At 37.0% G+C, this 27,656-nt stretch overlaps 1 protein-coding gene across 1 annotated transcript in view; it reads right to left on the minus strand.

Moving 5' to 3' along the window:
* The window catches only part of LRP1B (LDL receptor related protein 1B), a 794,792-nt gene that overhangs the window by 352,573 nt on the left and 414,563 nt on the right, over positions 1 to 27,656 (minus strand). The window contains exons 5-6 of the mRNA XM_061444942.1: positions 25,033 to 25,290; positions 2,802 to 2,964 (exon numbers count right to left, since the gene is read on the minus strand). Coding sequence (XP_061300926.1) covers positions 2,802 to 2,964; positions 25,033 to 25,290 — 421 coding nt within the window. The remainder of the gene's footprint in view (positions 1 to 2,801; positions 2,965 to 25,032; positions 25,291 to 27,656) is intronic.

The raw sequence follows: 27,656 nt of genomic DNA on the forward strand, positions 1-27,656 counted from the left end.
TGTGCTACTCTTAACAGAAAATTAGTTGGTGTAACAGATTAGTATTAATACTGCAAAATCTCTAACTGGGCAAATTATTAGTTCCTCGTTTGGGGTGGGGGGGATTAGGCATCCATTAGACATAGTCTGGAATAACCAAAAAATGAAACACAGTTCAGGCTGACAAAAATGCTGAAATCTGAAGGCAAAGTAACATACTTACCTTAGAAACATAACAATCTTGCTTATTCAAGAGCTTTTTGAATAGCAGAATTTTTCTTCTCTGAATTTAAAGTTAAGTTATAGAGGAATAACAAAAGAAGTTCTTTCATTCATTGTATGATAAGGAATAAGTTTAGTAGCTTAGGTTCCATTGTAAGCTCATAGAAGAATATATAAAAGCTTCACCCCTAAACATCTAACAAAGCTTGCAGGCACGGAGATATAAAATTAATCACACCCAAAACATATTCATGAGTGCAGAGAGGGGACCCATTCAGAATTAAGACGTTTTCCACTAGTGCTTTAGTTGTTTTATTGATAAATGCAAAATTTCTGGATCATGCAACAACTAAATGTGTAACAGCACAGATGTGAACATGCAAGAATAGGAGGGCTTCACCTTTTGCTGCTTTACAAAGTTTATCATAGGCCTAAAGGGTTGCGGATAAGCTTTGTATTCCTTAGCATAGTAAATAGTCTTCTCTGTGTGAGTGTAGCTTTGGCTTGTAGAATGATGGGGCCAATGAGCATACCATGATAGCACTACATGTTACAGGAGCAAACGCAATGTAATAACATTTAACACATTAATATATTATTCTTACAGGAGAGCAAACCTCCCAGAACAGCCTGGGCTTCATATTCAAAATCCAAAATAAAACCCAAAATGTGATTTATAATCATATGCTTACATTGTATAAACATGACTGCCTTAAGAATCTATTGAACACACAGATGTATGCAACTCACTCATTTACTGCTCAAATTGGACCATTTTTTTAGTATCTAGAAAACATTTAGATGCTTTTGTGATACTTTTGAAGAATTCAAACCAGTGAGTTACCTAGACAGCAATATCATGCTAATATTTTGACACAGAAATGTGTCCCTACTATCAGCATGAAAGAGTAAAATGAACAAAAAAAAAAACAACAAGAAAAAAAGTAACAAAACATTTTTAAATAGTCAGAGTCCTTTTCAATTATCTTTTTGCATTCTGTACCAAAACCCAGTCACAAATGAATATATAAGTTGGGGCTTATCAGTTAAAATGTATGTCAGATAGCCAATTAACAGAACAACGTATGTCAGATAATTAAGGAAGCTGCCAATAAAACCAGTAAAGAAATAGCTGCTGAAATGCAAAACACGTATTCTGAGAAAAATTTCTACCCAGTGTTTTCATTGTGAAATAAATTGGTATTGCTACATGAAGAATCACACTGTGAAACATGATAATCACTTTTGGTCTTTCCTACAGGCCAGAGCTTAGATATATGCTACAACAGACACTATTACTCTCACATGTGGCACTGAAAAAGGCAGCTATCTGGATAAGAATGGTTCATAGCTAGCAGATAACAAATGAAGGAAAAAGTCTCTCTTCTGTTCCACCCTTCCTCACAGAACCCATAGGGTTGGGTAAAAATTCTGACATCCCTGACAGGTAAGATGAGTTAAGACCAAACTTGGGATTCATCTAGTAAATCCAGCAAGGTTCACAGAAGCAAACATATAGAAAAGGACTGCTGATGGCAAATTTGAAAGCCTCAAGTTCTTTCAGATCAGAACTTGCAGAAAATCAATTTATACATGAATTTTTATTTTTCTGTTAGAACAACTCTGGAGTCAGATCAAGTCAAGATCACCATCTGCTGCAGACAGAAATACAGCTATATTCAGGAACTACATTATAAAACTTCTTTGTAAACTTTACATGCAAGCTGTTCTTGTCAGAATTAAAGCCATGTGATAATGCATCTTAATATTCAATAAAGCTTTAAATAAAGAGTGACAAAAGTCCGCATATGGATGGCAAGCTGTTCTACAGTAAATATTTTTGTATTTGCTGAGAAGGGACTTATGGCAGTTTAGGACATATTCCACCAGATATTTCAATCTAAACCACTTACAGACTAATAAACCCAAGATAAAAATCCTTGTTCGAAAATCCTCACCTAATTTAGTTTCTAAATTAACTTGATACTGTTCTGATCTAGTTATGTTTTTGCTTCATCATTCACTTGAAAACTTTTCTCAGCTGGCAGCTGTTATAGAACGGAAGACTTTTAGTACCCTGTATTTTAAGCAAGGATTTACTCCCAGATGACACTGAATGTATCTATAGGAAAGGAAAAGCAAATACAGTTTAATTTTACCATTCTAGATGACCCTCTAAAGCAGAGTGAAAATTCTTCTGTTGTTTTTTTTTTTATGCAATTAAAGTTGTTAAAAACATTTCCGATATTCCTGCAACTGAGGGAATACAGCGCAAAAAACCCTCAAAAGTACTTTTCCACATGCTGTAGCTAGAAATACAATTTACAGAAAAGCAGAGGTAAAAGAAATTCTTATGACAAGCAGGGATAAATCTGTTTCTTCATTTTTGAGTCTATTTCAACAAGATGCAAGGAACACATTGGAATTAATACAGCTAATTACTTGCTATGATTCATTACACATCACTGTTTGGTTAGAGCGACTTTGCAAGTAACTCAGTAAAGCAATGAAAAAGTAGTTTATAAAACACCTAAATGAAACAAATACACTATATGCACACATCATATAAAATAAATCCTAATGCAGATAAATAATCTTACCCTGATGCTGGATCAACAGCTATGGCCTTAGGGTTATTAAGGTCAAGCTCAATGAGGGTAATACACACTGACCCATTCTGGTTGCAAACGAAGATCCTGTCACTGATGTGATCCAAAAAGTAAAAATTTCCAGTGATCCAGTCTATTGCTATTTGCTGTACATCTGCCAGAAAAAAAGGAAGGAAAAAAAAAAGCTCAGTAGTGCAACTGTAATACAAATAACTGAACGACTAGCCACTTCACCAAGCAGATGCTCTTCCAGTTAGAGAGTTGATGCTGTTTTCACATGTATTATGCAGTATATAACAAGGAATCCAATTTTCAATGCACAAATATTGGCTGGAGAGAATTTTTCCTTTGAAAGTACAAAAGTCTGATTGCAGCTTAAGGGGCATGAAAGATCCAGATTTGTCTGTAGTTCTCTTAAATACTTTAAAGGTTGTCATGGTGAATTTTTCTTATGGCATATTCAGAAGCAACATCCCTGAATGATGGTGGATCTGTGAAACAGGGGTATGCAACGTTGCTGGTAGCAGACTGTGGTGGGAAGGTATCCTCTGAAGCCACTCAGGTTTTGAAGCTAGTGTTTAGGGATGTCTGTTAACCATGGGGATGCTACACCGATAAAGCTTATAAAAGTTTATTTGTTGTGATTAAAGGGGACTAAAACCAGATAGCTAATACTTTAGAGAAAATCTAAAAAAGCTGTGGGTAGATAGGCATGTCTAAGACCGTTGCATGCAATAGCTACATGCATGTGCAAGTGTTTATTCTCATTTAAATGACCTTTTTTTTTTTTTTGTGGTTCTGAGAAATCTCAGTGCTGCCAGGTTTCTGATTCAACTGCCATAGTGAGTAACATTAAAGTAACTATCTGCATGATACTTGTATAAAGACGTCTCTTAATGATCTTCTTCCCTTCTTGAAATGCTTTGTCAGCTTCACAACTACCTAACACAGATGTTATAAACCAGTCATTTTTCTTGTGGGATCCTCGAACCACTTTTCATAAATGTCTTCTAAATAATGCATTTTTCCTTGTAAGTCAAGCTAACTGCCCAAAGATAGCCTTACCTTTACAGTAAGAAACATATAAAGAAGCTCAAAGAACATAACATTATCAACATAAATAAGATTTCTTTACTTTCTATTCTTGTTGACAGCACTGTATAGTTAGCATTTTAGACAGTATTAGTTAATTTTAAATGAAGAAAAACTCAAATACCATAACATAGCAATATAACAAACAACTATAACAATATTTCTGTTAAATGTTTTCAACGTTAAATATTAGTGCATTTTTTAAGATTTTAAAATATATATATTATATTACAATAGTTTCAAAATACTGCCAACATAAGTTGCAATTCTTTCATGATGAGAGAAGCCAGATGTGATAAAATATAATTTCACATAGTAGGTTTTGTCTGGTTTTTTTTTTGTGTGTGTGTGTTGCTTTTGTGGTGTTTTTTTTCTTTTTTTTTTTTTTTGTTAATTTCAATTTTCTTCATTTCTACCATGGAATCACAGAATCATAGAATAGTTAGGGTTGGAAAGGACCTTAAGATCATCTAGTTCCAACCCCCCTGTCATGGGCAGGGACACCTCACATTAAACCATGTCACCCAAGGCTCTGTCCAACCTGGCCTTGAACACTGCCAGGGATGGAACATTCACAACCTCCCTGGGCAACCTATTACAGTGCCTCACCACCCTTACAGTAAAGAATTTCTTCCTTATATCCAATCTAAACTTCCCATGTTTAAGTTTTATAGTCTAATTTTTAGGCTGTTTTTCTGCACTCCAACTGTTGCTATGATCACATACATACTGCATTGGAGAATGTAAAGTAAACTTGAATCAGAAAAATATTGTAGTCATTAATTTTTTGACAATAACTGAGTACTTATGAGTCATGCATTTGCTAAATATTTAACACAGCCATGGAGACCCATACATTGTCCTTCAAAGTGCAGGTAACATAAACAAGATTTACTCAATAAAATAACAGGAATAGTGGCTGTATTCCATCTCAGCTGTCCCATTACACAGTTCACTGCTGTCTTTTCTAGATCAGATTTCTCCCCTTGTGCTATCCATTTTCTTTTTAATTCAATTATTATGACTCTTCCATTCTGATAGTCCTATTACAAAGATATGCTGAGCCAGAATAAAGAAATGCTCCATTTAGTCCAGTATCCAACCTCCAGAGGAGGCCAATGTCAGGTGCACTATGAAACATAATGTGAGCCCTAATATGTTTTAGACAATAGGGAGGAAAAGTGTGGGGTTTTTTTCCTTTTTCAAATAAAATATAGGATATGCTTTTAAAAAACACAAGAAAAAAACTCTGTCCCACTAGAAATCAGTAATAGTTTAAGCATTTTCAATGTGTCTGGTTGTCCATTTTGGGGAGTTGGATTCATGGAATTAAAGGTTTATGGCTCACTGATTCAATGAGACTTTTGAAAATTGAAGATAGGCTTTCATGTAATAGAAGCATTTCTGAAAATACAATTTATAAATTGGGATGACAGGGATTAAATTTTAAATATTTGTAGGGATATTTGTAGGGATATTTACTAGTTGCAAATAAATTCCTGCAATAAGAGCTCTGGGAGACTGCTGCATATCGGGAAATGGATGAGAAGGAGAAAGCTGCAGCAGTAGGCAACTGGAAGAGGGTACTGTTGTCTTCTTAATATGAGGGAAAAGTACCTATTTATACATAAATGTGATATATACATGAAAGGCATGTCACACACAGATTATTAGATCTGTTAACATAAAAATACTCGCATTTATAAAATGCTGGCTTTATTCTTCCTTTATTTATTTGTTAGCATAACACAGGAAATGGCACTAAGCAGGTTTTTTATATGGAAAACAAAGGTTATTAATTGAAGGTCATCGTAGGGATAACTATTTGCATCAATGAGTTAAAATTGAGGTTGCTTATCAAGCCCAGGAAAGAGAGACATCCAGAAGGAATTTCACACCATATTTGTGTCTAAGGCTTCAGGAGACATTGGTGGCTTTTAACACCTATCTACCCAATTTCCCCTCCGCAGGAGATTGACTTTGGAAAAGGCATGGAGGGACCAACTGTGCAGGCTGTTACAGAGACTCAGGCTCATTGCAACTCCATTCCTTATAAAGCTGTTTCCTTATAAAGCATGCTATGCTTAAAGACTTACTCTTAGAGTTTTCAGAAAAAGTGACGCATTAATTCACATTTTCTTCACAAGTCTACTGCCTGAAATGGAGATCTCCCACTACATGAAGAGTAAAAATAGACCTTCTGGGGCAACACATCACTGTAATCTAGTCATTAACCTACACATTCAATGCACGTGCATTTAACAGTTACAAACATGTTGTGTACTGCAGATATCATTGAACTGGCTTGGGTTTTGACTTCTTTGTATCATGCACTCTGCAATGAATTGGACACACCCAGTTTCTCACAAGAGAAGTTTATAAAGAATTGCTCAAGTCCACTCCCCCATAAAATTATATTCTACATGAAAAATCCACTTAGCCAGCAGATAACAGTTTTTATGAATCAGACTTTTAATCTCTATGGTTTTGCTAGCAGCTATACATTAAGATGTTTGAATGGCTCTCCAGTTATCACACAAGTTGAATGTGCTGTATACTATAGAGATAAAATTTGGGCTGCACTGGGGACTTTTAAAATATATATAACTTCTTATACTCAAGAAGTTACTGAATTAATTTCATGCCTATTTCTGGATTCATATATTAAACCCCGATATGTACAGATGTCTAGTCCAATCACATCTTTAAAGTAATTATATTTTTTTCATTCATTTATACAGTTTTGATCTACTAAAAGAAGTATCCCCCATGGAAAACACACATATTTATTCTGAGCAATCTTGTATATATTTTTGAGGGTTTTTTCCTGTATAAATAACAGTTTCCTTGGAGCATTTCTGCTAAATGTGATCATCCTTCCTTTATTACTTTCTAAAAACTAGGATTTCTTCTGAAGGACTTAATAAAGAATAGCTAAGACATCATATAGTCTAAATTCTAGTCTAGTTAATGACATTATGTAGACCCTGGCTACTAGCAAAAGCGTGACTAATATACTTTTTCTATCTTTAAAACACACAAATATTATTATACCTTTAGAGAAAATAGCAATTTTATATGATACTGCCTAAATCTTCAAAGGGTATTGGAAATATGTCTTATGGCCAAACTATACTTTATGAAAATAACAGACACATTGAATGTCTGTCTTCTTTCACTTAATTTCCAAACATATATCTTGCGTGATATGCATTACTACATTTATTTCAACTTCAAATCAAGATTTGCACAAGAAGACTTCAGTTAACAGAAGAGAGGGAAAAGCTGTGCCATATTCTTGCATTTATACTACTGTTGTAACCGAGGATTTATCACACATAGTGCCTCCTAAAATTAATATTATGTTAACAGATTTCATTTTAAAGATGTTGAAGAAAGGCTAGGTATAGAAATATTAGTAAGCTTTCTCCATTTATACACTTCAGTAAAAGCAATCTTTGTTTTTAATGCGAGAAATGACCTAAGCAAACTATTCAGTGGAACTTCATAGGAGTTAGAGTCTTTTTTCAGAAACTTCTGCATAAAGTAGGTAATGGTTTTGGATGAAATATAATTAAAATTAAAAATCTTTATTGCACTCTCCATATGCTTCTGGTTAATAATGAAAAACACAGACAACTTCTCTCCATTTTAAGGAAAGGAACTTAGCTTCTACTGCCTTACATACTCAAAATTTTCCTTGCTCTGAACATGACTGCAATGAGGACGGCCTAAAGGAACCTGGAAATCTACTCAAGACTCAAGGTGGGACAATTTCATTGACATTTACTACAGGAAATTAGAATCATGATTCATCCTTTCACTTTGAGCATGGTTTTGGGCCACTATATGTGTGTGTGTGTATATATATACACATGTATATATATACGTCAATATACACTCTCTTTCTGTGTATATATATACATAAAGAGAGAGAGAGAGAACAATTCAGTATCTACTGCTTTTCCCAAATGTATATATTTGAAAATGTTTAAAAAAAAAAAAAAAAGGAAGAACTATTTTGATTTACCTAAAAAGCTAAAAAAAAAAGAAAAAAAAGGTACTAACCCATATTCGTACCTTATGAATTAATGTAACATCCAAACTTCCACATAGGAATTTCATGCTGTATTCTGGGCTTGCTTGAGGAAGATGAGAGGAAGAGGAAGTGGCTTTAAAAAACATTGCTTGTATCTTCAATAAAAGAGCACATGTGGGCAGATACACTGACTCCCCATGAACACAGCCTTGAAACCACAGTTGTGGGAAGGAAGAATGTGTCTCTCTGGCTGCACCAAAACATCAAGTGTTTATTTACAGAAAACTTTCCACCTTACAAAGAGCAGCTCAGTTTTGTCACAGGTAGTCAGGTCTGCTATGAGCCACTTGTTTAATTGATTCTGTTATACAAGCACAGTGGTTTTGAGGATTGCGCAACAGTTGTTTGGATGGCTTGCCATCTGCTAGGGGAATAAATGTTTCAGAGAAACAAGAGAGAATCATTGTAATAAAACTTTCAGGAGCTTAACGTTTCTGTAATGAGCATCCCAGCACATGGAAGATGTCAGTGTAGTCCCCAATGGAAGTGCAATGTGGGAGTGGAAGGGTGGAAGTGCTTAAGTGCCTTGTGCCAGGAAGAGTCACCTTCTGGTCCCCTGTCCCCCAAAGGCCAGGACAACAGATCTGCAGATCTCCTAGGCATGTCCACACCCACTTACTCTACAACCCGCTACATCAGTAACTGTTTGCCTCTGGGACTTGCTTTCATAAACCAGTGTGGAATAAGTAAGAGTTTGCTTCACTGTAGTTTGACTAAGGAAGTGTCTCCTGCTTCCTGCCAAGTCAAACCAGAAAGAAACAAAGGTAAAAAAAAAACCAACACAACAAGCCTAATCTGGAAGCCAAACCCATGAAAAATGTGATCACATGAAAAATAAGTAAAAATGAACAACATATTTGACACATATTTTAACTTTCCCTGTTTTCTGTCTTCAGGGTGGGGTTTTTTCCCCACGTATGTTCGTTTTATTTCTCCACAGCTAGAAAGCTGCTTTAATTTTTTGATTGAAAGCCGAGATTTTAGCAGGAGAGGCTTTGTAAACTGTATAAGGTAGACAAATGATAAAAGTGCCAGGCATGGCCAGAGTTGCTTAGTTTAATTTACTATCTATTTTTTAAAAAATCTATCTAAAATTATATATTTATACAGGAACAAATTTTATTCCAAAGAACAATAGCAAGCAAGTTGGAGATACGCATTTTGCCTCCACCTGAGTAAAAAGGCAAGTTTTGAATAATAAGACAAACAGGAGCAAACCTTTCTTTTTCTAAAATAGCCAGTAATGGTGAGATCAGGTAAACAGTAGTTAAAACATGGGTAAATGACAGGCTGTGACATCTTGCAGAAGCACTGCCTTTGCTGTGCCTCTATTCTGAGAGTAATATTACAAATTAGTATCCCAGACAACCTTATACTGACACCATGACTTAGGGAAGTTAAGCTTGCATGGATTTTTCTGTGCCCCTTCTACTGACAGCATCTGCAATGCCATTTACAAAACATGATTTTTATTTAAAATGTCACCATTCAATAAGTTAGGCACACTAATGTCCAAACTTTTAACAGCCATGTTCTGACTGATTATTGCATATGTTTAAAAGTGAAAAATCAAATGAAAAATATCCATCTACCTTTTTCAAATGACTCAGCCTCAAATACCTAATTCCTTTGAATTAAATCAGCCTTGTTAGACACTGTTTGTAAAGCTTATAATGTAAAACCTAAATCATACTAAATTTAAATAAGCACTTTAAAGCACCCAGACTTCAAGTTCCTCAAAAGAAAAAAAAAGCCTTTACTCTTAGTTGCTGAGTAACATAATTTAAATTTCAATACATTGAGTTAGTTTTGAAAATACAATTTTTATTCTTCCAACTCTACAGGATATTAGAATATCCCACTTTAAAAATCTACAAATGTGAATGAACGTTTAGACAATAGCAGTTTCCTCAAGCTGAAGAGTTTTCAAAAATATGTGATTAATCTAAATATTATTAGTACTTAATTAAAGTATCCTCATAGCTCACAAAGACACCTAGTCCCTCAGAGATGCAGTCTATCCAGTCACTCAGGGATTAAAACATTCAGCCTCCAACTAGGCACAGAAGAGAACAACACATTTAGGCATTTATTCTATATGGGAATTTCTCTGTTTAGAATTAGACTTTTATCCTAATGGACGCAGTCATTTGTGAAGAAGAGATCTAACATCTGAAACTTCCCACAATTTAGGAGTTAAAGTTAGCATTTCCATACAACTCAAAGGAGTCCATGAAGACTATGACACTTCAGCATACAAAATCCCTGTCAATCCTCACATCTATGAATTATTATCTGGGCACTGATGATAAGATATGGTCAATAGAAGTCAGTTCTGGAGCATATTAAGCAGTTCAGCAAATCGCTGTGTATGCCTGCTGCTTAGCTCAAAATGCCATTTTAGCCCACCTGGTGGCCCTGTTCTACCTACACCTGCCCTTGCAACAGTCCTGTTGCATACTTCTATTTCTACAAAAGCTAGACATTTTCAAGTTTTTATAGCTTAGTTCCTTGGGATGCTATGAGGCATGCTACTACAGATGTAAGTCAGGCAACAAACTTTTATTAAGATAGACAAGCTCTGGTATATTGACTGAGGTTGAACACTGAGCAGGTTCTGAGAGAAATGTAGGTTTAATGATAAAACTTCTTCCTCACATTGGGAGCCCTGGGATCTACAGAACAGTAAGAACAAGAAAGGGCATCTTCCTCTTCTAACAAATCCCTTGGTTTACAGAGTATTCTGAAGAAATGTGATGATGGTGGACCCCAGGTATGCTTGGGCCTATGCCCTTGCCAGGAATTTCAAACCAGGTTAGCAAAACCTGGTTCTGAATTCTCTAGCATATTTGTAATTCTACTCATGTTACCACACAATTCATCGAGTTCTGGAATGACTAAAACACGTGAAATTTTCTATTGCTGGGTCTTCAGTCACGTATTTGGCTGTGATGCCAACAGATTAAACAAGTAAGGAAACAATGAAATAAGGGCCTTATGAATGGCCCTATCTTTTAATTCTGAGTATCATGATTTTTACAAGAAGTGAAATTTCTGACATCAGTCTCATGTCAGAAACAAGCAAGAATAGTTGAAAACCATATCATTTCTAATTTCTGCATTACTGAGTTTCAAACACATTGCCCAGCAACTGTAAACTTGTAATGGGGTCCCAGTAGCCTGCATACATGCTGAACAATAAAGACAGATTTATAGAGGTACATAGCTGTAAGTCTCTTTTTTTTTCTTCTTTAACTACACAGTCAAAAGCTTCTTATAAATCTGCTGAGACTGTAAATCAAACCCAGTTATTTACTTCAAAGCAGCTAAGTAATCCACTGTTAAAATTAAAGCATAATTCAGCAACAATAGGCATCCCAGCAAGCATGTGGACTAAAAGAACTGCTGTGGGGAAAATGATGTGGCTGAATTAGGCTGTACTACTTGCCTCATTTAACCACCTTCCAAAGGCAAAAGCATATGGCCTTCCACCTTCCTAGGACTGCCTGATGCACGTATTATGAACTTCATAAACCATTGTCACACAAAAATATGGTCACTTAAACATTTACCCATAGAGATGCCAAGCAGTAGATTATTGCAATTTTATAGATATGTCAATAAAATATGGAGTTACTTTTGCAAAGAAAGTATTTAAGGAAAATAAGCGGCTGCTATTGGGACCGATCCTGTTCAACATCTTTGTCAGTGACACAGACAGTGGGATCCAGTGCACCCTCAGCAAGTTTGCCAACACCACTAAGCTGTGTGGTGTGGTCAGCACGTGGGAAGGCACGCCATCCAGAGGGATCTTTACATGCTTGAGAGGTGGGCCAGTGCCAACCCCATGAAGTTCGACAAGGCCAAGTACAAGGTCCTGCACCTGGGTTGGGGCAATCCCAAGCACAGCTACAGGCAGGACATAGATTGGATTGAGAGCAGCCCTGTGGAGAAGGATTTGGGCGTGTTGCTTGGTGAGAAACTGAACATGAGCCAGGAGGGTGCGTTCACAGCCCAGAAAGCAACTGCATCCTGGGCTGCAATAAAAGGAGCGTGTTCAGCAGACCAAGGGAGATGATTCTGCCCCTCTGCTCTGGTGAGACCCCCACCTGCACTACTGAGTCCAGCTCTGGGGGCCCCAACACAAGAGGGACGTGGACCTGCTTGAGTGAGTCCAGAGGAGGCCATGAAGATGATTAGAGGGCTGGAGCACCTCTCCAATGACAAAAGGGCTGGAACTGAATGATCTTTAAGGTGTCTTCCAATCCAAACCATTCTATGATTCTGTGAAGATAACTTCCAGAACATTTTAATACCAGAGATAGGCAATGGTGCTTTAAGGAATGCTTTTGAGGGAATAATGTAGAAGTAGTTATCTTTGCCAGCTCTTAAAGAAAGGGTTAAAGAACAAAGGAAAATGTTGCACATCTCTGATAGAAGGTAACATTTGTCAGACAACACAGGTTCATAGGATCTGCAGCATGCTGCAGTTTCTTGCAGGTAAATGGTAGATTATAAATTGGTAGGGCAATTTAATTTTCAGGTCAATACAGTTGCTATTAACAATATATGGTCTAGACAATATGAATATGCACTACATGACATGACTTAGTGCTATAAATCAATCTGTTTCTTTTCCCCAAAGGGCACTATTATATTCAATTTTAATCAGATGGTAATACTGACCATAGAGTATTTGGTTCAGATATATAGATATATTCATATTGGGCACAAAAGTTTTTCTCTTCATCTCAAACATACTAGGAGAGGACAAGAAGACATTACACTTCAAAAAAACCCCCCAAAATAATTTTATTACATAATTTGTTTAAAATAATATTAAAATCTGCATAGAGTCCAATTTAAATCCAGATTCAGAATTATGACTTATTGAATACTAGAAAATAAAATAAAAATCTTCAATTATAAAACATATACCCTGCACGGTTAGCAAATATATACCTCATAATGTCTCTGAAACAACATGTCATGTACCTTCCTAGATGAGACAGCATCTTTTTTTAGGGTTGCTAAAGAAAGAAAAAGAATAATTGCTTTATATATTAAAGAATATTATGCTGTTTTCCTGATTGTTTCCCTCCCTCTAACAGAGGTATCACCTGATGCCATCAGTATGCTTGTACTTCTTCAAAACACTCCAATCCACTGTAGGTACCCAGTAGTGTTGCCTGCCTCAGATTTTAGTTTGAGCAAAACAAACAAAACCCTTCATGGAAACTGACTGTAACAAATGCATGCGTATTTAATCATTGCCTCATCTTCCTTTTCTTCCAATCTGTCCTTTTTTTTTCATCCATTTATTGCATCTTTTCAGTATGAAAATAGTAATCTTTGAGAAGACTGTTATTAATTATACATGGCCTGAACAACATGCAGATAACTGCCCAGACTTAAAATACAGGCATTGTTGATGCACTAAAAAAAAAAAAAAAAAAAAAGAAAGAAAAATTATTTTCTTCCTAACTTATTTCAGTAATGCAAGAAATAAGAATAACTCATGGGTTTAGTTATGTATTCATTATTTTTCTATCCATTTTCAACCAGACATCAGGACACTGGGTTTTTTGTTTGTTTGATTCTATCACTATAGTGGTGGGATCCAAGTGTTGGTCTACCTGAGCGTTAATTTAAAATGATACACTACCATGGATCCCATTAAAAATCTCATGAAACACTCACATAGCTATTGCTTCCAGCAGTATGGCTCAAACTCAGTGCTCTTATATTTGCAGAATTTGAACTTTTCTTTCAGAAAGCTTCCAGCCCTTTCCAAAACTAGCCACTTTAGACAGATATAAAACCATAATTCCACCTCTCCTCAGCCACAAAAGTTTTGTGTACTTTGTGTTAACCACTCCCACCTTTTGCATCCCCTATCATTTTAGTGTTTCAGTTGTTAAACCTCACAGCATCCCTATGCCATCTGGAAATACTGTTATTCTCATTTTACATTTAGAGGCAAAAAGACAAGATTACTTGTTAAATGTCACCCTGTAAGTCTCAGGGAAAAACAGTGGTCTCCTGACTACCAGCATATTGCCTTTCTTCCTAAATCACTCCTCCTTTCATGCAAACAGTAAAAAGAGTTTCTCCCAACATCTGCAAAGAAATACAGAGGGAAGACATGAATATGCATTGCATCTCTCCTCCACGTCCCCTCTGCAAGGTATGCTCTTGTCTTCCTTGTAGTAATATTTTTTTTTTTCCTATCCTAATGTTAAATTACTTCTGCAATGGGTAATTCCCCAGCAAAATACATGGCGTTAATGTTCTCTGTGTTCAAGAGCAGAGCAGGAGCACAGCGGCAGGTGCTGCCCTTGTTCTGCCTTCACTATACCCAGCATCCATCCATCCAGCAGCTGGCTTTGCCTTTCACAAGGCAAACAATTTGACAGTTCGTGATGGTTAAATTCTTGTCAGAGCAACTATCCTCAAATACAGTTTTTGCTCAGTCTACTTTATGAAAGAATAATTGTCCATCCAAGTATGTTTGCAAACGGAAAAACAATGAAAAGCTGAAAATGTAACCAATTATTTTGGAAGACAGAGGATGACTACAGTGCTTTCACAGACTGGTATAAGTTTTCCCACTACATCTTACTTGAGTTGCCTTTTTCCAATGGGTTCATTTCTGAAGCTAATGCAATGGTTATGACTATTCAAAACAAACCTGAATCTTGCAACTAGCTGAACAGACTCAATGAATCCTCCAAAAAGTCTTAAACCAAAAATACTTAATTTCAGTGCATTCATAACTGGAAGAGAAACAGCACTGGTCTTTTAAAACACATTATACTTATCTGCTTATATATAAATATAAAAATATTCCCCCATATTATACAGTGAGGGTGGTGAGGCACTGAAACAGGCTGCCCCAAGAAATTGTGGATGCCCCATCTCTGGAAGTGTTTGAGGCCAGGCTGGATGACAACGCTTTGAGCAACTGGGTCTAGTGGAAGATGTCCCCAGCTGTGGCAGGGGGTTGGAACTAGATGATCTCTAAGGTCCCTTCCAACCTGAATCATTCTGTGAATTATGATTCTATGATATTAAAAAGTGGAATGATATACTTAAGTAAAATAGCAACAAATGACATAAAGCAAGTCCAAAAATACCAAATAGAGCGAGAGTCTCTGAAATTGCAAATTGTGGCAGGTATCCCCACACACTCCTCAATCAGCTCATTATTTTTGCTTACAGTGTGACAGAGATTTTATGCAATTACACGTGCAAAGACTACCCAAACTTTAGCATCAGCTTGAGACCTGTCATGGTGAATGCCCAACCCAACTCATCAAACTGCAGCTGCTTTGACATGTTGATAAAATGCCGCGCTTCAGCTTTGCGAAAACAGACCAACCCTTCTGCGTATTTTGTCCTTCTCATTTAACTACTTGCCCTAAAAATGCATTTTTTTTTCCATAAAAATAGGAAATTTATATAGCTTAAGCCTGACTTTAGCAAAGGTGATGTACTCCACTTAAAAGATTTGTTATATGTATTTTTTTCAATTTCCGAATAAGTGCTTCACTAAAACCACTATTAAAATTTTAAACCAAAGCCAAACTTTTATTTTATTCAACCTAAATGACAAATAGTGAAAAGGATAGGATTTGTTCTTTCTAATTATTCTCATTATTCCCTGATGCTGACATGATCCATAAGGTTCTCAGCATTTCAAGTTCTACTCTGAAGCTGAAGTCAAAAGAAAGTTTTAAATCAAATTCACTTGATTCAAAGTAGAAATACACAATGTAAATTTTGTGGATTGAGAAGACAAAAATATTTCTGTGAACTGGAGATAGTACTTTTTTGAGCAAGTCATTGCTTCTGTCATTCAAAGTAGTTAAAGACTGAAAAATGCAATCATATATTAAACCCCCACATCAGATGTCTGTTTTTATTCGTCATGCCCATCGCAGTGTAAATAATAATCACAGTTTTATCAACTTTCGCAAACATGCAATTCCTCTTTCTGCAAGAGCTGCTGATAAAGCACTGAGTAAGGAGCGAGCCCTTTATCTTATCCTGATGTGTTCAGACTCTTTGGCATGTCTGTCAGACTATAGCACAGCACAAAAATACCCAGGCTACAGTGAGTACAGAAAGCAGACTAGCCTATAATTTCTTAAAAAGCAGTGATAAAGATGCTGCAACTGTTTTCTATTTTATCAGATATGTAGCTTCTAATTTCAGATTTACATGGATTAATGCAATTTCTCAGTCATTTATGAAACGTGATCTTTATTTACCCTTTTCCACTTAGCACTACACAGCATTATATCTAAATATGAGTTACAAACCACAGCAACTAGTAGGGGCCGCCAGATAGCCCACAACTCACAATGCCTGTGTTTTTATTCTCATACTCTTTTTACTGCACAAGACATGTAAGAAGATATTTTTTCTTCCTACTGTTTCCCCCCAAAATTGTAGCAGGTTGTTTTTCTTTTTCAGTTGACTTTTGGTGACTTCAAGGTTGTTATTTTTATGAAGTCTGAATAAAATATTTGCATTAATAAGTTAGTATCTTAACGTATATGGCAAATTTGCTCTCAGTTAGTCTAATTGATGCAAACATGATTATCATTCTATGTGACATGAATTTAAAAACAAATATCTCCACTTAAGAAGAAAAACACAGCAATATCATGAAAAACGTGCAATTTATAAATGAAGTAATAAAGTACCAGTAGAAAATTAAAGTAGCTGACACATATATAATTGGTTGAAGATATCTAATACCACAATATAATCAGATGTTCTATTGCCACTGAAGACAGTTTCTGAAAGTGTGTATCTGAAGCCCCAAGTTCAATAACCAGTTTTATTGAAATGGGCAGGTCATAACTATATGTCTCATATATATCCCATACACATCTTTCTTAAAACAAAGGCAGAAAACAAAGTTATGTGAGAATGCTGAGAACATCTCAAGAGTCTGAAAGCATAAACAGCAGAGGACTTTTAACAACTACTATAGTTAGACAGCTACTTAGGTCCTGCATTGGATCAGAAAAGAGTCGACATTTGGGTTGTAAAAGAGAACACGATTCTGTTCTTGTTTCATTTGCAGCATGCTACAAAAAAAAAGAAAAAGGACTTCCTGGTTTCAGCAGACAGCAAAAAAACCTACTTAAACACTACTGCAGTCAGAGAAGATCTTTGCTGATCTCCGAGAAGGTGGCACTATGTGTGTCCCTGAACATCTGCCCATTATTGAAATCCACGGTGGATTTAAAGAAGCACAGCAAGTTCAGTCTTCGTGAAAATTGTATCACAAAGAATAGTTCCAGTGGATAGTAAGTAAAAACAAAAATGAATCCAAAACGGTGCATATGGATGTCTAGTCCAATGAAATATCCATTATTAGTTGTGTTTTGTTTGTTTGGGGTTTCTTGTTTTGTTTTGCTTTGGGGGTTTTTGAGGGTTTTTTTTTGTTGTGGTTTGGTTTGGTTTTTAGTTTGGGGTTTTTTTTTTGTTTTGTTTTGGTTTGGTTTTACTGATATTTCGTTATTCTTATATCTGGGGATACAAATGCATTTTTAAAATATTCACTACAAAATTGTGCATTTTATATTTGCGGCAACCTAAGTATCTATAAATTAGATCTTTATAGTCCCCTCAGTTATTTTATTCTATCTTCAAAACCTTGTTAAAAATACAAATGTTACTGTTTTACAAGCAGAATAATACTTCAGTTTGACAGAGAGGAACAGTCCCCCAGAATAATGCCTGATAAAGATAAATTTACATGGTTACTGACACTATGAAAAAGTGTTCATATTTTATTTACAAAATCCTTCTGCTACTGAGGGAGATGGCTTGTTTGCTCTTGGATTACCTCTGTGGTAAAGAGCCTTTCTATCAATGAGGGGTTGGGATGTAAAGAAGGCACAAATGATACAGTCATACCCCACTGTTATGACAAAAATTAAGCTAATTAAGACAGAAGTCCAAAAGTGGTCAGCTAGGAAGCTGGAAAATTGGTAAAAAAACGGCGTGTGACAATGCGGCACTGAGAATAAGGACACGAAGAGATGCAGTCTTTGCAGAGACAGCATTCAGGAGACTGTTCCAGGCACGGCCTAGGAGTTTAAAGGAGGGGAGGGGTGGAGCAGAGAACAACACAGCAATCAAAAATTTGCACTGAGAAATGCCATTGAAAAAAGACATTTTACTTTCTGAACTCAGTCTGAGTACAGGTATTACTACTGAATATACATATATCTATACACTGAAAACTATATAAAAAAGAAAACAGACAGTAAGCCAGCTTTGCTAAGCATAGAATTTTGAGCTGATGTCAATGAAAGATTAACTGTGGAAGTTGGGTAAATAACAACACTTGAAATAGTAAAGAGGAACTGCAGGACCTCGAGCTACTGAGTGACTAAGCAATAAAAGCATGTGGGAAATTCAAGCTGAATAAACATGAAATTGATGAGAAAAATATCCTAGTTTTGTTCATTTAATGGTGGCTCTGTCCAGAGCACTTAAGAATGAGATATTGGCACTATAAATTAAAAAGACAAAGAAAACAAACAAACAAAAAACAACCAAAAAACCAACCCCAAAACAACCCAAAACCAGCTTTGGACAAAATAAGAAAGGTCACTAATCCCAGAAAAATCATTTGTTGAGTCTTCCCAGAAATGCAAGAACAGCAATACTGTATCAGCCAGGGTTCTAGGAGTGCTGAGTGAGTGCCATATATCAGAGAAGTGTGCTGTGGTATTTCTCTAGTATACTCTTATCACACCCTATTCTGCCTCCCATTACTGTATCAGATGATCTAAGCACTACTGAAGTGCCATGTGAGGTATAACTGATCTTTGACATGAAACCTTCTAATTTCTGCTCATCTTCTAAGAGGTTTGTAAGCCTGGGCTGCCTATCACAGAAGAAAAAGAAAACCACATTCTACAACTATATGATGGCTTATAATGTTTGTGTGGGGACAAGTTTGGGGCAGACTCTGTGTAAGAACAGACACCTCCCACAGATCTTCACAGTTGTTCTCCTCTTGAGTAAGCCAAACTTTGATTTCTCACAAATATTCACAGAAACTTCACAGGAAAGTTGCTGACAGAAGCATCATCCTAGATGATCCCTTCCTAGAGTTCCCTTCAATGACTGAGCCTCATCAATGCCAAGCTAAATAACTGTAGCTATTCTGAACAGAGCACTAGTAGTTGTGGATAAAGGGGGTTAGGTGAGGGGGTAGTGGGGTAACTAGGAAAACCAAAACCAGGGAAGAAAACAGGAATGTAAATAAAAGAAACTGTTGGATCCCGGTCAAAACATCTGGGCTTCCTGTTAAATGGTCCTCACAGCAATTATATCCACAAAGTGGGAGAGCCAGTAAGTCAGCTTTGGCTTGTGATGATGAGGGCAAGACAAAGGTGCTTAGTTTCACAAGCAGAGAGGCAAATACTACCCAGAGGAGACTGGTGATCCTCAATGCCCATCACGTGTTTCCAGTCTTGGAAACCATTTCCCTTGTGTTCTGGTATGGCAGGCTAGGGAAGGCAGCTAGACTAAAACTGAATTAGCACAGAAGAAACAAGATATTTCTTTTCATCCAGGTAAGTCCTGCATAAGCACATCTGCCAACAGAAAAGCCTGTGTGCCTTCCAAGGCAATGTATGATCAACTGCCTGGAGGTATAAATCACCACAAGGTAGGAAAGTTAAACACAGGCATTGCAGGATTTGTACTGGTGTACTGTGATAACTAAATGCCAAAGAAAACCTGAATCAAGTATCAGCCAAGCAGAAAATATCCTCTGAAGCATTGTCCCAGAAGAGATTTTGTTATATTCTGCAGAAGAATAGTGGCTGCCTGGTGCTTGTTTGGAGAGCATGTAAGGTGCTTGGCACTTGTAATGAAGATGCAAAATGCCTATTAAAATGAGGAAGAAGGAGATTCTGTCATCCCTTCTGTCTTGCAACCCCCAACTCCAACACACAAAAGCATTAATATAAGATACACATCACAGCTTTGGAAGGGAAGAAAATTGTAAGAGATTTTCTACATTCTTGCCATTAAAAAGAATTTTTGCTAGTTTGGTCCTAGAAGTAGCACTTTACATAAATGATTGCTCCTGAGAGTCTTGCTGTATTAACTGGAAGTGGACTATATGAGCTAGTGTAAAGTGTCAAGAAGCATAACCAGTATTATGAGCAGTGGTTGCATAAGCCTCCCCCATGGGAGAATCTTCCCTGAAATCCTATTTGGCTCTGACACTGCCTGCATAAATCTTTCCAAAAGGAGATTTTCCAGCTTCGCCTCCAAAAACTTCTAGGCTTTAAAAAGATGAAACAAAATGCCAGTGCCTGGCCTTGGCTAAGACAAGAATGGCTGCGCTGACAGTACCATGCCTACAGAAATGTATCCTTATTTAAAATTATAAACCTGTCAAATAAAACCTATTCATGATACAATAAATCTTACAAGACTGAAGCCACCTTAATAATTCAGCGTATGGAATACCATCACTGCACCCCGCTCTCCTGCAGCAAGCAACACCTGAGTGCGGGATCACAATCTCCACCTTCTTTACCCTCATACAGAATAAGGTACAGATATCGGCCAAGGTAACACTGCTCTTCAAAGCAACCTGTTTGTGTCCATCTATAACACATGCACACTGAAATGAAGTTGTATTGCACCATCTTTTGAGGGAGAATGCTAAAGTACTGTAATTTCTTTTCTTCTGTGAATCCAAAGCTTATGATCACTACCTGGAACTGGTACTATCTGACCTATAATGAAAACAAAGTAATTTTCATAGTCCCTGCTTTCCTCAATGTAGTCTCCCATCTTAAAACATGATCTACATAGTCTGTTCATAAGTGCAAGACTTACTTGCCTTCACTAAAAAAAGCACTTTGAATAAGACCAACTAAATCAGCCCCAATCACTTTGTAAAGTGATTTATACAAATGGATTGGGACTGCTTGAGTTGGTCTTATTCAAAGTAATTTTTGTCAGTGGAGACTAGTAACTCTTGTAGTGTCATATGTCCCACTGTTTGTGTCATATGCAGATAACATGTTTTCTTCTACTAAGAGAAAGAATGTATTAGAAGCCCAAGATTACAAAAAAAAATATTAAAAAAAACAAAAATCCACAAACACTGCTAAGAACACCTTTTGATTTCTACTTTTTCTTCTCCCCCCCCCCCCCAAAAAAAAAAAAAAGTATTTTTCCTAATACTTTAAGGAATATCCTCTTTCTGGTTATACACAAACACAGAGAAAAAAGGCTCCTATGAAGAACAGACCTTCCTTTTTTATGTGCAACTCTATGGGCATGACCATTTATTTGGCTTGAGCTGTCAGAGAACATAATTACACTTGAAAATGCTCAAGATGAAATTCTTGACAAAGTTAAAATTATATATATGTAAATGTGTTTATGATGAAGAGAAATAACAGAAATCATCTGATGAGTAACAGGAGGTGCAGGGAAGAGAACGAAGAATTTAAAAACTAAAACTCAGTTTTGCAGTAGCTACAGAATGACCTATACATGTGTGCAGGCAAATATAATAGGTACCGTAACATGAGACTCCTGCCATGTCCTTGCGTGCATAACTCAAGATCTATGTCTGGAAGAGAACATACAAATCGATTGGATAATTTCTATATTGAGTACTAGGGGAAAAAAAATCAACAAATCTTCAGCAGATGAGTTCTGATAGAACCTTTGGAAGTTGTTATTCCCATATGGAGCAGCATGTTCATCTGAGCCCATGCTGTATCATGCCTCAGATGCCACAGTGGACCAGTCTGTTGAGACCATTCACTTCAGAGCTGTGAGCAGGAGAAGGACAAAAGAAGCTTTCAGACTAATTCTCCCTCTCAGAAGTCATGCTGAGACCGTGGGATTTGATGCTGCTCCACTGCAGCAACCTAAGAAGCACATCTGTGGATGCACATGCCTGAGAAAAACACCATCACAGCTAAATCTGCTAGATTTTGTCAGTTAGAACTCTAAATGATTCCGAGCAATATTCCTCTAAGTCTCCAAGCACTATTTCCCAAATCAAAATTAAATAAGAAGTTGGAACAAGTCTCTGCAGTTGATTCATATACATAGAAATTTCTGTTCTTCATTTAAACAAGACTGAACAATTCCAGTGAAGTTTCAGAAGAATATTAGAGACCACAGGCTGATGTGTGTTACCACTATGAAAAATGATTAGCTCATTAATTCCAGGCACTGTATTCATTTCAAACCCATCATACAGACTTAATTTTGCAAACAGATGCACTATTGCAGATCTGAACACCACAGAGATTAGCAATTCTCTTTACATGCAGAGAACAGAGGGAGAGCCCAGGAAAGAATTACAAAACATAGTGCTAAGGTCCACTCTGATGATGAAGGTAAGTGACAAAACAAACACACATACAGTTCAGCAAAACCAATTTTGCTAAGGACTGTAGTTAATTTGATTGTCCTTAATAAAAGGAAAATAAAATAAGATACCAATAACAGAGTGAAATAAAAGGAACAATCAATTACTACCACCAAGAATTTTAGGTCTTTTAGATATCTGAAGTGTGAAAAGCCCTCTAAAATACAATAGTAAAACCCCCTCATTTGAATAAAATAGGAAGAAGGCAAAAAAACCCCACCAACCAACAAACCAAAAAACTATACATGCAAAATAAAACCAAACACAACAAACCCCAAAGTCTGAATTGCTTTTTGTTGTTTTTTTTCTTCTATATATAATAAGGAAAATAGGTGTAGAAGAAACTTAATCTGCAGAAAGGGCTAAACCTCACAACAGTTATCTTGTAAATCTAAAACTCAGTATCTATGAAGAATTTATCACATTGGTATGAACCCCTAAGAGCTATAATCAGATTTGTTATTTCCATATTCCTGATCTGGATGGTCAGAGTGCAGGATCTGTTCTTTGATGCTCATCTCTGCTTAAAAAGATTTTTTCAAAATCATAGGTCCAATCTCAGGTTCAAGTCTTTTAGAAGCCTGTTATTGACACCGCCGTTGTGTTCCTCAGTGCTGTGGTTTATAAGCCAATCTATGGACATCTCTTCTGTGGAAGATGAAGCAAATTGTAATTTTTTGAGTGCATGCTTTTGTACAGTCTGTTCACATGCTTAAGTGGATGAACACCTCCTTTACAAGATAAGAACACTCCACAAATTGAAAAGCTGATTGAGAAATAATGCTGTAATGCCGAAGACTAATTTTGTATGATGAGTTTAGGTCTTTTTAATTTATTTTTCCGTAATTGCAAAAAAAGGCAGCAATTTATTTCCAGTAAGTCATGAAACATTTTGTTATTTTTCAAGAACTAACATACCTATGATATTGACAGCAAATGTAATAAGCATGTGTCTCTTTAATACATTGTTAATATTGTCCCAGTAGAAAAGAATCATTTTAAAGCTTCATGTAGAACTACTTTGCCAGAGGAAAGGAAGCATTTTTCATTACTTTTTTTGTTTCACTGCTGGTTTTGTAACTGTTCTGGGTTCAGCAGTAGCAGTCATTTTTTTCTCCTTCTTAGTGGCTGGTGCAGTGCTGTGGTTTTGACTTTCAGCCTGGGAACAGCGCTGATAACACCGATGTGTTTAGCTGCTGCTCAGTAATGTTTAATCTGACCAAAGACTTTCTGAGTCTCATGCTCTGCCAGGGAGGAGGGGAAGCCAGTAGAAAGCAGAGACAGGACACCTGACAAACTAACCAAAGAGGCATTCCATACCACAGCATTTCATGCCCACAATATAAATTGGATGCAGTTACCCAGAGGTGTTAGATCACTGCTCGGTCGGGCTGGGTATCAGTCAGAGGGTGGTGAGCGGTTGTATTCTCTTCCCTTATCATTATTATTATTGGTGGCAGCAGTAGTGATTTGTGTTATACCTTAGTTACTGGACTGTTCTTATCTCAACCCGTGGAAGTTACATTCTTTCAGTTCTCCTCCTTGTCCCTCTGCGAGCAGGGGGAGGAAGAAGGAGGAGTGAGCGAGCAGCTGCATGGTTTCTGAGTTACCGACTGGGCTTAAACCATGACAGTAACTTCCACACATTATATTTAGTCTATAAGGCTGTACATCATTAAAAACTTTGCATAGATATAAATATTGATCATAGAATCACAGAATAGTTCAGGTTGGAAAGGGCCCTAAGATCAGCTAGTTCCAACCCCCTGCCGTGGGCAGGGACATCTCACTCTAGACCATGTCACCCAAGGCTCTGTCCAACCTGGCCTTGAACACTGCCAGGGATTGGAGCATTTACCACCACATTTCTCCCTTTGGCCATAACCCACAGTTAGGGGCCCATCACCGATTCCCAGGGAGACTTCCAGACTCCCCAGCCTATCATTGACATAGTTACACCCCCTCCCTGTCTGCCTGGCCTGTCTTTCCTGAAGATTCTATAAGTTTCCATTCCAACACTCCAGTCATAGAAGCCACCCCGCCATGTTTCCATGATGCCAGGGATATTATATCCCTCTAGATGTGTGCACATCTATGGGCATTTGTATAGAGACATCTGAGCTGAGCTCCGAAGAAAGCCAACTCATTGGCTGGAGTGTCTGGAGAAGCTCTGCATCGCTCTGAGCATTCGTTATAGGTGCTGGCAACTGACTGGTAGTTTTGGGATGGATTGGTGTTCCCCTCCCCCAACACATCTAGTTTAAAGATACCTTGACCAGCTTGGCAAGTCTCCTACCAAAGCAGTTCTTCTCCTTTGTCAGTCTGGCCTCATCAGCCTGCAGTAGATCTAGCTTTCCAAAGCAAATTCCATGGTCTAAGTAACCAAACCCCTGACTATGGCACCACCCCTCTAAGCATTTGTTAACCTGCCAGATTTGTCTAGTCTAGTTGATATATACTGGATATATATATGTATACATATATAGGAGTGAAAACATAAAAGTACTTCGGAATATTTCTGAAGGCTCCTGCGACAGTTCACCAAGACAGACACTATTTTACTAAAACTGTCAAATACTTACTGTGAAGATACTGAGCAATGTTTATTATCCATTCATCTGTTAACTTCCCAGCTTTTGTTATCTTTGTACACTTCAGCTGACTTGAAAGATCTCTTGATTCAATCCAACAAATGGTGTCCTCTTTGTAGCTATAGTCTAGTGTCAAAATTGCAGACCCTTTTACAGGCGTTCTGGCAGACATTTTGCTTCCATTAAGGTGTAATACCTCAATTGTTTCTGAGCTTGCAATCAGAAGAAGAGATGGTCTATCAGCAGGCTCTAAAAACAAAGTAAAGAGAATTTAAAGGGTTAATGGACTGTGTTTACTATACTTTTTCAATGTAATTTTTAATGTTCTTACCTGCATGTTTTAAGAGATATAATAAATTGGTTTTGTTTTTATTTTCATAACTATCATATATTCCAAATTACTAGTGTATTTTATCCTGTTGTTCTAATGGCTCACATCATTAAAGAAAATTAATTACCCTAGCCCCACAGCTTCTGTTTAATTCCAAATACCATTATTGCAACATTTTTCATGCCTATGCCATAAAATGAAATACAACTCATGGAAATTCCTTCTATCCAGACTGCTAGCATTTTTAAAGAATGAAGAACAGGAAAAGCTGCAGAACATATCAGTACACATGAAATGGCAATGTACTTTCCATATTAGAATCTATATAATAAGACAAAAACTGAGGACTGGATGCTGCTGAAAAAATTAAACCCAATCTTACAAAATCCCAATGCAATGAAACCTGACCACATCATAGAGATGACGGGCCTACTACCATGCATTATCAAGGAGAAAGCACCATGCAGTGGAGTTTCCCAAGAGCAGAAAGGGAACAGAGAATGTGTCTTTCCACTAGGTTACTATTAATGTTACAATAAACAAACAAAAATATGAGGAAGCAACTCATATTAACAGATTACATACAATATAAGTGTCACATTCACCTGAATCACTTTGCCTAGAAATCCTGCTAGTAATTTATAAAAATATTTGAGCAATGTGTGAATAATGAAACAAACAATAATACCCCTATAGTGAGGAATATGCATCCTAAAATACAGAATGTTCCAGTTTAAGTTAAAACTTGAAAGAGTTACATTATCCACACATAGGAACAAACAATTCTCATTGCTACAAAATATTTTTAGCACTATGACAAGTGCTATTTGGCACAAAAGCTGCTGTTCTTGTTTTAGGTGTATCTTTAATTGTGTTTAAGACATAGGATAGAGATACTGCTTTTTGAAAAATCTCCACATTAGATGTCATTCAGCATTCAGAGTTCTGCTCCAACCAAGACTGAGCTGATGCAGAAACTTATGAAAAGATTCCCTGTGAGAGAAAGATATTGTGACCCTAAAAACCGTTTCAGGTTTAACTGGAAGAACAGGCTGTCTAATATTGCAATGAGGTATGTTCATGTGAATCACTTAATGGAAAGCTGGCCTTTGCAACAGGGTCAACATCACTACAACATGTCTATTTGTCCCATTCAATTGTTAAATGAAATAAAGTTGTCAAGTGGGCAAACTTTTGGATGTTGTATTGTAGAAAATTACCCTAAACCATAGAAACTCACACTGCCATTGCAAGCATATGTGAAAAATATTTCTGTTGCCAAGTCAAGAGTTCTCACCTCAGTGGAATCTGCTTGTATTCAAAGGAATAAATCAGTGTTTAAATGCTGCATTGACATGTGGTACTTTCAATGAACATTCTACCTAATGAAGTTTTCAGAATTTTACTAAGCAATTACAGCTGTCTAAATGGAGGAAAAAATGCATAAATACAAGGATTTGACAAATAATACTTCATCAGCAAGTCTGATTAAAAAGAAGAAAATGCTTCAGTGAATAAAGTGCTCAGTGGTCTCAAATCCATAGAAGCAGGCGTTAAATTCTGTTCTTTGGTGCTCTCTGCTTTTATTGAAACAGCTCGTTTGCTGATTTTTTTAATTTTGTCATGTAAATAACTTCTTTTCTTTTTTTTTTTTTTTTCTATAAGGGATCAGCATGTATTCCTTCTAAAGGGAATTTCATTTAATCTTTTCCTATTGCTCCTCATTCCACATGCATATTCTACCTTGTAACCCTCTACCTTTTTCCCTCCCTGGTAGATCTCACACTGACATCTGAAAACCTACACTTCCGTAGCACTGCTTTCTGAACTCACTGACTGTCCCCATCAGCCTCACATTCACTTCCCCCAATTCATGGACAGGACAGGACAGGATAGGATATGGATAAGATGGATAGGATAGGATAGGATAGGATAGGATAGGATAGGATAGGATGGGATGGGATGGGATGGGATGGGATGGGATGGGATGGGATGGGATAAGATGGGATAGGATGGGATAGGATAGGATAGGATAGGATAGGATAGGATAGGATAGGATAGGATAGGATAGTTAGGGATGGAAAGGACCTTAAGATCATCCAGTTCCAACCTCCCTGTCATGGGCAGGGAAGCCTCACCCTAGACGATGTCACCCAAGGCCATGTTCAACCTGGCCTTGAACACTGCCAGGGATGGAGCATTTACCACCTGCTTGGGCAGCCTGTTCCAGTGCCTCACCACCCTCACTGTAAAGAACTTCTTCCTTATATCTAACCTTAACATC

This window comes from Pezoporus flaviventris, unplaced genomic scaffold (genome assembly GCF_033815535.1).
Source record: "Pezoporus flaviventris isolate CSIRO_AGI_PZ_B2104156 unplaced genomic scaffold, CSIRO_AGI_Pfla_v1 ptg000001l, whole genome shotgun sequence".
Taxonomy (NCBI): domain Eukaryota; kingdom Metazoa; phylum Chordata; class Aves; order Psittaciformes; family Psittacidae; genus Pezoporus; species Pezoporus flaviventris.